Source organism: Lactuca saligna, chromosome 7 (genome assembly GCF_052625555.1).
Source record: "Lactuca saligna cultivar CGN05327 chromosome 7, ASM5262555v1, whole genome shotgun sequence".
Classification (NCBI taxonomy): domain Eukaryota; kingdom Viridiplantae; phylum Streptophyta; class Magnoliopsida; order Asterales; family Asteraceae; genus Lactuca; species Lactuca saligna.
Window position 1 is genome coordinate 176,323,844 of NC_136423.1, and position 11,827 is coordinate 176,335,670.

Sequence of the window (11,827 nt, forward strand, 5' to 3'; positions counted from 1 at the left end):
AAGCTTGAAAACAGGGGGGAAACGAGCTATACCTCAAGGAAAACGTTGGGATGACACAAAGATGCCTGGTCTCCTTCTCCTCTTCTTGATCTACTCTTCTTTCTCCTCAAAATCTTCAAGAACACTTCAAAAGCACTTCAATCTCTCAAGGAAATAAGGGAAAAGTGAGGTTGGGAGTTCTGGGGGTGAATGGGGACGAGGTTGGGGCGGAATGAGGGTTTAAATAGGGTGCAAACCCTTGAAATTTAGGGTTTCATCCAGCAGCGGTGACTCGCCGAGTCCGGGATATGGACACGCCGAGTCGCCAACTTAAACGTGTCCTGAGTCTCGTCCCTACTCGGCGAGTCGGACCTTATGACTCGCCGAGTCCAAGGCTAAAATAGGGAAATGCTCAAATAAAATTCACATACGGGAAACCAAGTGCTACAAACGAAGTTTTCTTGTCCCGGCCTACTAAAAATAATATAATAAAAATAAAGTCAAAATTTGCCGATAGAGTCTAAACGAGAGTTGTAGAGCATAATCTCACCTTCACGTGGATATAAAGAACGTCGAAAATGGAGCTCGTATGCGAAAGATATGAATTTCTGAAATATAAGGCACGCTTACCAAAGGGGGAATGCCCCGCGTTCAAATAGGGAACGACCCGCATTCGGAGCCCAGAGCCTGTCCCGTTGCATGTCAAGTCCAAAGTTTGTAAGCCATGACGCACGGTGGAACGCGCTGCGTTCGAGACCAGATTCACCCTATAAATAGATCACAAGGACAACCGAGTTTGGTTGCCAAATTTCTTCTCTCTCACCTGATTACCTCGTTTTACGTGTAAGCTAAATCCCCGAAGCCCCGGTATCAATTCCGACACCCGAAGCAAGTGCCGAAGCCACGAAGATCCTGAGAAGTAATGTTTCCAAGCAGAAACTCTAACCGCGAGACGCCCAGTTTTCAAGGAAGCATCCCGGTTTCACCGAAGAATTCTACATTTAGAGTTGTAGTGTTGTTCGATCATTGTATTATCATGTGAGTGTGTAGTTATTTTCTTCTAACATATAGATATAAAGTATTTGCTATGAAGTACGTGCTATGTGTTTATACATTTTTGTTTACTTGAGATGGATGTTGAAATAATGTTTTATATAGGTTTTAAAAGATTTAAAATGTATATGTGTTTGCATCTACAAATATGTTGGGTTGAATATGGGTAGATGAAATAGTTGATGTGAGACGAAATAATAAGTATTTTTGAACTCAATGTGTTCATTAGGTATATTTGAACTCTATGTGTTCACTTGGTGTTTTTGAACACAATGTGTTCATTAAGTATTTTAAACTCTATGTGTTCACTTGGTGTTTGAGCTCAACGTGTTCATTAAGTATATTTGAACTAAGTGTTCACTAGATGTTTTGAACTTATGTGTTCATTAGGTATTTTCGAAGTGAGTGTTTAATAGATATTTTGAACTATGTGTTTATCAGACGTTTTCGAACTATGTGTTCATTAGAGGATTGTGTTCATTAAGTATTTTTGAACTAGATGTGTTCACTTGGTGTTGTTGAACTCAGTGTGTTCACTAAGTGTTTTAGAACTAAGTATTCACCAGATGTTTTGAATTAAGTGTTCACTAGGAGTGTTTGACTTTGTGTCCATTCCTTAGGTCAATCCTTAGGAATTAAATGAATAAAGGATAGTTGATTCTTAGGGTAAATCCTTAAGAAATAAAGGAGATAATGGGGATGGGTAATTGGATTGCTTGATTGATGATTTAATATAATAATTGTATTATTGTGGGTCGAAAACCCTATACGTTCACCAGGCTCCCAAGCCTGATATACTCAGTTTTCTTTGCATTACAAGTAATGGCACAAGAGTATAAGTTGGTTGACTTGACGAGAGATTTTGGATTATATACAGGTAGTTGTAAATAACTGCTGTAAGGTTAAATTGTTCTGTTTATGCTTGTTGGTATGTATCGAAACATGAAATCCCGAGGTTTTATTATTTAATGAAAAGTACATTCTATTTGAGAAATGTTTTGATAAAGTTTTATCATATTTTGATTGGGAACAAATTCCACAACTGTTTTCTTTAAAATATTACTCTAATTTTAAAACAAAGCATAAACAAATTGGTCCTTTCTGGCCGTGAAAGTGGGGATGTCACAGTTAGTATCAGAGCGTTAGTTTAAGCGAACTAGGAATTTGTAGGGTTTCTAGACTTAAACTTAGAATGCTAAGTGATGATTGTGAGATGAGTGTCTACCATACAAATAATCATGCTAATAGGAGATACCAGCCCCGCCCACACTAAATGAGATACGGGCCCCTCCCACACTCAACTATTATGAGATTTGGGCCCCACCCACACTCAACTACTATGAGAAACGAACCCCACCCACACTCAGCTACAATGAGATACGGGACCCGCCCACACTCAACTATTATGAGATACGGGCCCTGCCCACACTCTATGAGATACAGCCCTCACCCACACTCTATGAGATACGGGCCCCACTGACACTCAGCTACTATGAGATACGGGCCCCGCCCACAATCAATTACTATGAGATATGGGCCCCGCCCGCACTCAACTAGTCATGAAAATACATACAAGTACCACACATACTACAAGTGTAACTAAACATATTAATCTGTACCATATCACCTATCTATGAGATACGGGCCCCGCGCACACTCAACTACTATGAGATACGGGCCTTGCCCACACTATATGAGATACGGGCCCCGCCCACACTCACATTCCTAACAACAGATACAAGTATCACACAGACAATAATGAGATACCGGCCCCGCCCAGACTCAACTACTAACGTATCACAAATACAGATCGACCTTGGTGCCTTAGACCCGTTTCTACTGGAAGAGGACTCACCTCACACTGTTGAAGTCTTGAGAATAAATCTAGGGCTACTGGCTAACATATCCCCAAGCTGTCAACATCTAACAAAACCCAATTAACCATTTGGGCTTCGTGTACATAACTCTAAAATCCCCACTTGGGGTAAAATGACCATTTACCCCTAACCTAGCTTGGTCCAAGATTAATGTCCAAACTCATACTCTGAAGGCCCAAGAGTAAATAATCAACCAAGGACCAACTATGGCCGAATTTTCCAAATTGGGCCCAAGCCTGTCGAAATCGGCCTTATCCTAAAGCCCGATCCAATTATTCTAGTCCATAGTTATTCTTGGATAACCCATCAATAGTCCAAACATCTAGGCCCAACAGAAAAGGCCCGACTCAAAACCCAACACAATTAGGGATTTCACATGAAATGACGATTAAGGTTGAGTGTTCTCACTTGACCCATTAAGTCTATTATTCCACTAAGCCAACATACAATGAAATTGGCATAAGTCATAACTTCAGTCTATTGGTTCAAAGCGGGTCCCGACACTCCAAAACTAACACTTTCTAAAATTAGGGTTTTCAACCCAATCACAAGCCAATGAAGTCCAAGATCAAGCTATTGAGCGAATTAGGGCTCCACTAGGTCAGGTACCACCCACTACCACCTCGGGTAGCAGTGTTCAGCAGCAGGCGGCGAAAGCCACCATTTCCAATGGTGGTTGTGGTGGTTCCTGCCCATAAATTGCATAAAAAAAACTTCACACATGATATACACACACAAACAACCACCTCCTATGGTGGCTGGTGGCGGCAAAGGGGTGGCAGAAAACGACAATGGGTAGCAGCCACCACCTCACGTGGTAGTGGTGGGCTTTCCCTCATTTTTCCGGCTAGATAATACACAAAAAACTCCAAAGAATACTATACCAGTGTATATATACACAAACACATAACGTCCGACCGCCTTCCAAGTGGCTGACGTTGCCATAATATAGCAGAAGTGGTAGCCAACAGGTGGCGGCAGCCAAGCCGTCATACACGACCTCGAACCACCGAAAAAAAACAATAGAGAAGAAGAATGTGTTGCGACCAGCTTACCCGGTGGCTCCGACGGCTCACGACCCATGCACGACGACCTAGTTCCATTTCGATTCGACAACTCATCGGGCGCCCATGACATCTCCGACAGCAGCCGTACGTTTGGATGGTGGAGTAGCTTTTCGGCGGCGCTAAGATGGCTTCCAAGGATGGTGGCGGCTGAAGATGCTACACATGTTGGTGGCGGCTGGAGTGTTGCGACTTAGGTTTACGGTTTAGGTGATCCATTAGAAGGGAAAAAGATGGAACCGGTTTATGCCCGTGTCCTCCTTCAAACATCAGAGCATTTTTACAACTTCAACCCCTCCTCGCAAGATTTATTTTCAAACTAAGCCCTACATTTACCCTTTAGCCCCTGATTCCATAAAATTCATTTCATATTAGGTCCAAAACTTACCAAACAGCCCCTACTCTACAAATTATTTTTCAACTGAAGTCCCTATATTACCATTCAGCCCCTTAGCCTCCAAAATCTCTTCAAATTAAGTCCCAATAATTTACCAATCAGTCCCTGCCTTCATAAAAATTTACAAACCACTCCGAAACTTACACTTTTAACCCTAAAGTTCTAAAATTGTGACAATGGACTCCTCGAGACCAACACCTTCCTATATTATTATTGATTTTAGGGCTGCTATTCATTCATTAATTTGTTTATTTATATATTTATTAAACAAGATGTTACATAAAAAATAATATCCCAGAATCCTCAAACATAGTCTCGAACATATGTGTACAATCAAGCCGGCAACTTCCCACGATCCTGAGAAGTACCTGAAACACATAACACACAACATGGTAAGCACGAAGCTTAGTGAGTTTCCCAAAATACCACATATACAAATAATAAGCCTCTCATGGCTATAACTCGGCATGGACCCTACAATATCATGCATCTCGGTGAAGACCCTCTAGTCTTACAGCTCGTTGTGGACCCTTCGGTCGTGTGTCTCAGTGAGGACCCTCCGGTCTCACAGTTCGGGTTGGATCCTCCGGTCCTATATATTAGTGAAGACCCTCCAGTCTCACAACTCGGTTAGGACTCTCCGGTCTGATCTTAGTAAAACACAGAATAACATAACATATATCACAAAGACAAAATGCATAATATTACATAACTCAATATAAGCACATAGTATAATTACCTTTAATAAGCAAATTGTAATAACCACTGGATATGCTTAGCTAACTCCTCCACTAAATCTCAAAAAGGTGAAAAGACCATTTTACCCCTCCATGGTCTCTATGGTCCACAGTTGACCAAACCCTAAAGTCAATGAAAGTCAATGCTCCAGTCAACAGTCCGTGTTGACTAAACTCGTCGAGTGCGTCCATGAAACTCGTCGAGTTCCTTCATTTTCTCAGGAATATCGGGAAAATCCAAGTCAACTAGCCGAGTTTTAGAGCGTGCAGTCCATAGAGGAAAAACTCTAGCCGACTCGTCGAGTTGGCTCATGCACTCGCCGAGTCCCCCTAACCAACTTCTCATTCAGACGATTCTAAGCAGAATTAAGGTCCCAAACTCTAGATCTAGCCTCACAAGGCTAAAATACCACGTAAAGTTGCAAGCTTTACATTCATGTTTGTCATCTAGGACTCGAAAATGCCAACATAAGCTCGATATAGGGTTAGATGCATGAAAGCTTGCCTCTAGCTTAATAAAGCTTGGATCTTTAGACTTATAAGACCTCCTACATTCCAGATCTGATGTTTCAATCTCATGACATGCTCAACTGACTCAATAATCAAAAGATGGATGGGAGAAAACCCTAAAACTCCCTAGAAAGACATGTAACAAAAGAAATGGTCAAGATGGTAGTTTTTTACCTCCAAACAGAAGTAAACATTGAAGAACACTGGATCCAGAAGTCCATACTTAATCAAATCCATGTTGCTCTCCAAATCTCCTTCCAAAAATGCACAAGAACACTCAAATTAGTCTCTCTCTCTCTCTCTCTCTCTCTCTCTCTCTCTCTCTCTCTCTCTTTCTCCCCCTCTCTCACACACACACACAAAGAGTGGAACTGGTCTAGGGTTTCTCACAGAGCTCTAAGGTGGCAAGGGAGGCGTATATGAAGGCTTAAGGTCCTTAAATAGGACACAAACCTTGAAAATTAGGGTTTTCACTTATCACCTACTCGTCGAGTTGGGGTCCTCCAACTCGTCTAGTAGACTCTAAAAGATCATGCGGCCATTAACTCCTTTACTCGGCGAGTTGGGGTATCCAAATCGTCGAGTTCCTCTGAAATAAATAATGTAAATAATTAAATCTTATACCTGAAAGTCGCGATGTTACAGGACACGTATGTGACAACAACCAAATAAATTCTTGATTTATTTCAGATAGAGAATATTAAAACCCTCATTGCATACATGCGGTATTTAGGCAATTAATCTACTTGCACAATCCAGTAGGAGCCAAGGTGCCTTCTGACATCATGTTAATGTTATATTTTCAATAGCGAATTAATGGAAAAACCTTTTTCTTTAGTTTGTCCTTACCAAAAATTTGACAATGAGAGTATATACTTGTTCGGGAATACCCATAAAGAAAATGTGAACAATTGGCTCAATGGAAAGAAGCCAAGTATGATAATCTGCGCGCGACTTTGCCGAGTCAGTTACATAACTTCTATGTGAACACGTGTCAAGTCAGTTACATAACTTCTATGTGGACACGTGCATTATGAAGCGGTATGAAGTTAATGCATGCATTTATGTTGCATTTATAAGCGTGGCTAAGAAAGGAAATGTGCATCGCGATCTTGGCTTCTCTTCAGAGGAGGATAGTCGGAATCTTCATCTAGTAAGTGGTTTGATCTTTCAAATACCATGTTTCATTTTTAGTAGGGCATACTTAATTGGTATCCAACATGTCCCAATATTCTGATTCGTTAATCAAACTAATTGTTTACTCGATAAAAGTTGAATTTTGAGTAGAAATGATGATGATTAGCGAAATGTGATCGCTTGGTTCTTGACTCAGTTGGGTTCATAAAGTAGAATATGTGTATGCTTGATCTCTATGTTTGCAACTCAATATGCTTTTCAATTTTGGAATTTCTTGATTTGGCCGAAAATTGACGATGATCATTGGGGGGAGGGAAAAGGGGGTGGGGGGGATCATATATGTCATTATTGAATCACTTGGGGTTCTTGAATTATCAAATCCCCTTGTTAATTTGGAAAAAACATCTTGTTGAAATCGTAATTATTAGTGGAATTGGAAATTCAAGTTTCACGATGACAAAAACATGCGATTTTCGCACCCGATATCCTTAATTGAATTATGATATAGTGACGATCGTCTATGATGGTAATATGTTTTCTCTTTTATTTATTTTTTTCTCATATTGCATTTTTAGTGAAATTGAAGTTACTCGGATTTGAGTCCCCAAAGTATAAAATGCATATTTATGTAGGCAAGTCTCAAATCCCCTTGTTAATTTGGAAAAACATCTTGTTGAAAATCGTAATCATTAGTGGAATCGGAAATTCAAGTTTCACGATGACAAAAACATGCGATTTTCGCACCCGATATCCTTAATTGAATTATGATATAGTGACGATTGTCTATGATGGTAATATGTTTTCTCTTTTATTTTTTTTTCTCATATTGCATTTCTAGTGAAATTGAAGTTACTCGGATTTGAGTCCCCAAAGTATAAAATGCATATTTATGTAGGCAAGTCTCAAATTTTTTTTTTTTTTTTTTTTTTTTTATTTTTTTTTTTTATCAAATTATGTTCAACTATCATATATTTTTCCCATTTTATACATCAAAATTGGTTTTAGACATGAATTATACATCCATGTTTTAATTTATTGCTAATCCTTCCTCAATTTATGCATCCATAAATTAGTAAAAATTCTGTAACAAAATAAAAGATTGTTTTATTAAATTGGTGAAAATAAATTCCATTGCATAAATTAGTAAAAATACTAAACACGGTTGCATAAACATGCAATCAACCCTATTAACATAATTTCTTTTTCTCCAGAGGGTGCACTAAAACATCAACTTTATTCCAGCTTCTCTGCCCATGTCATATTGTCATGCATACAAATATTAAAATATTGATAAAAATATTCATTCATGTATTGCAGATGAAATTCTGGTTCTCTTCAATGGAGGAGCTATACAGTAAGCTAAAGCGTGTTTCCAATGGTACTTGGGAAGATGTGGAGTCTGACATGGGAGCCTTCGAGAACATAATGATCAGACTTCCCGTTAAAAACATATTAATCTTCAAATCCATCTCAAAACTCTGGTACGATGTCATGTCCACAAACTATTTCATCAGCTTACACCATCGTTTGTCCAAAAAAAACACCAAATTTTTGGCCTTCTATGATCCCGGTTTGCTGCAAGACGGAATTGTTCGTGGAATCCATCTGATGGAATCCAACGGGACTTACACTGAATCATACACAAACATTCCCGGTTTTAGAAATTTCAATCACCCGCTTTTAATCTCTTCTTTCAATGGTCTAATTTGCTGCATAAGTAACGTGAGAACATACCGGATGTTTCATGATATAGAGTTACGCATCTGCAACCCTGCCACTCGTGAAGTCGTGATCCTCCCTAACAGCCACATGTCTGTCTACATGCCCGTTTTCGGGGTTTTATATTCGACCAGATACCATATATACAAAATTTTCAAGTTTTTCGGTGATCCGATTCATTTTGAAATATATTATTCACAATGTGAAGTTTATTCTTCGGAAACGGGAAAATGGGAACTACTTGGAAGAGTTCCTAAACATCCAGTAATGAAACCTATGCGTACATTGGCCTCAAATCATGTCTGCATAAACGAAAAGTTATATTGGTTTGTTGCGTATGACGATGAGTTTGATATCCCTTCTTCGATTCTTATGGTTGATATGAATTGTAATTTTAAGGAAATCCCACTTCCAGCCGAAGCCGAAGTCTTGGTCTTGATCGAGTTACTTGGTCGGCTTTGTTTTCTGGATTGGATCGATGGGGATTTTTATATATGGCTTTATGATGAGAAGAAAGGGAGTTGGGATTTGGAGGATATACCCCCATTTCCCGGTGATTGGTTGGAAGTTGATCACTTTGATTCGGTTGTTGCGCATAAATATGAGATATTGTTTGTTTATAGAGATGTTACAGGTTTGCGACATGAGATTGTGTATGATGTGCTCTATGAGACGTGGAAAGATTTCCAAATAGCTGAGGATGATAGATATAAACCAATTGCCGTGTTTCCATTCTTCGAAACTCTATTGCCATGTAGTAAGTCTCGTGCTTTTGGTGTTAAATGTAAGAAATAATGACTTACTTTAGTTTGTTTGTTTATTATAACATCTTTTATCATCCTTTGGAAAATCTACCTGATTATAGCTAGTAGTGTTACTGAAAGAAAAACCAATATTACCGTTGCAGTTGAATAGATTTTTCAAAGTGTAATGCGTTTCATAGGAATAAAATTAAAAGTAGAGAAATATTTTTGGGTGGATTTTCAAAGTATAATGTTGTAATAAGAACAGATAAATGAAAGTATAATAGTGTTTTATGCATTCAACCCTTTTATTTATGATCATGTACTACTAGAAAGTGTTTTAAAGAGTCTATATTTCAGTTCCTGACCTTTTTATTGGTACATTGACTGATTGACAGATAGCCACCGGCAATGAAGAACAAAAAGGCAAATACTTGTTAGTTGTTACACCATGGTAATGTTTAAATTACAAAAACATAATTTAATTTTAATTTTAAAAGATTTTTCTTCCAAACATTGCTTTGTTAGACATGATATGAGTTTTTCTTGGTTGCAGATCCGCAGGAAGGAAGGTTACTGGCGGCAGTGGTGGCGGTTTTCTTAAACTGTGTGTGAACTTTGGTTATGTTTTCTTAAACTGTGTGTGAACTCTGGTTATGCATCTGTCGTTTGCTGTGTTTGAACTTCTTTAACTATGTGTCTTTTTAGTCTGCTCGTGTTGCAATCTAGACCTAATCGAAAGCATACTTTACCAAATAATCGTGAATCAATCACATTTTCATCCTCCTAGCTATAGTGTCGATTTCTAAAGGAAAAAACCGAAAACCGCAATCTAATTGGGAAGTTTTTAGTAACCTAACGATAACAGGGAAAAGCCATAGGAAACACTTAAGCGATTACCACCGATAATAGCGAAGATATTGTGATATCGAGAGTCGATGAAGTTGAAAACGACTGCGTAAATTGGGCGCTTGCCTTCCTGTTGGTGACACCATTGAAACTAGGGCTGACAATTCTCGACACGACCCGCGACACGACATGAAATGAATGGGTTTGTGTTGAGTTTTTCAACCCGCCAACCCGTTAATCCGCCAACACGCCAACTCGTTTATTAAATGGGTCATATATGAGTTTCTAAAAAAATTAACGGGTTGACCGCCAACCAGTTTATATTTTTAATAAAAAAATTATTTTATTTTTAAATGTATTTAGGTATTCAGTATTAATATTTAATAAATATTATATAATATATACCATTGATTCATAAACCATTTAACTATTTTGGCAATTTGACTCGTGGTGGATGACCTAAGGTCGTAAGTCGTAACCAATAAACACTAAATCTGTAACCATTTTGCCCATTTTCCCTAAATAATAATCTCAAAATCAAATCGTGTATGAGCGTATCTCCCTCTTCCATACTTCCAGTCTTTCGATCTCCCACAATCCCACTCTCCCCTTTGTTACTATGTGATTGAAATCAGGTATCGAAATGGTGTTGGAAACTAAACAGACACATAGTTAAATCGAACACGACACGATTGTCAGACCTAATTGAAACTGCACTACTACAACGGAGCGAGCGACAAAGAGGAAAAAAGTCAACCGTGCTTGTTAAAACGTTCTCTGAGGTAGACAAAATAGAAAACATCTCTATATTTATCTTTCGTTTCGAAATACTCCTATTATCCTTAAAAAAATAAAAATAAACATACAACAATAGCCATATCCATACCACAAATAGAATAAGGGAAAGTTAGATAGCCTTGCTTCCCATCCCATTGAAGACCTCCAACAAGAAAAAATTGCGCCAAACAAAAAATAAAGCAAAAAAGTAACAAACAATATATATATATATATATATATATATATATATATATATATATATATATATATATTGGAATGATCATTTGAGAACCCATAGTTTTATGAGAACCCGAGAACTAAAAGTCATCCTTTAGATAAAAAAAAGGATGATCAAGATACTTTTTGGCATTATTGTAAATAAATGAGAAAGTAAATGAATAGGGGTACTGAAACAAAATGGAATTGGGGGTATTTTAGGGATATAGATATTGAACCCGTTTAGAGAACGTCAATCCAGACACCTCGTTTCGAGTTTTGATGATGATACCTTATGGTGGATGATTCCTCTATAAACCCTTACATGATTGCCATGGAGTTCGTCAATCTCCCCTAGAAAACACATCACCGCCATCATCTCCTGTAAGACCTACACCATCACGATTGTCTCCTATAAATCGATGATCTCTTCTCGTTTCTCCCTACATCGGTATACTTATCTTTCAGTCAAAGATCTTCCACATCAGCCTCCCTTCCTCCCCGTCGACCATCAACAATTCATCATTAATGACACGGTTAAGGTAATTTTATTTTGATCATTGATTTTTCTAGTTTTTTTTCCTGAGATCCAAAAATGACAACTAGGGCATATATCACGTTTCAAAGTTTTGAATTCTCTACCTTGCATTCTGCATATATCACGTTTCAATTGATCGATTTAATTCTATGGATCAAATGATCTAATCCATGCCTGAGTCTCCTTCATCTCCTTGAATGGAAACATTCTCCACTCAAGGTTCGGATATGG

The 11,827-nt window shown here is 38.3% G+C and overlaps 1 protein-coding gene across 1 annotated transcript; it reads left to right on the plus strand.

The window, feature by feature from the left end:
• Positions 1 to 6,650: 6,650 nt before the first annotated feature.
• LOC145007473 (F-box protein At5g49610-like) lies at positions 6,651 to 9,268 on the plus strand. Its single transcript, XM_078966405.1, has 2 exons — positions 6,651 to 6,770; positions 8,072 to 9,268. Exons 1-2 carry the CDS (start codon positions 6,651 to 6,653, stop codon positions 9,266 to 9,268), a joined length of 1,317 nt encoding a protein of 438 aa, XP_078822531.1.
• The last annotated feature ends 2,559 nt before the right edge of the window (positions 9,269 to 11,827 follow it).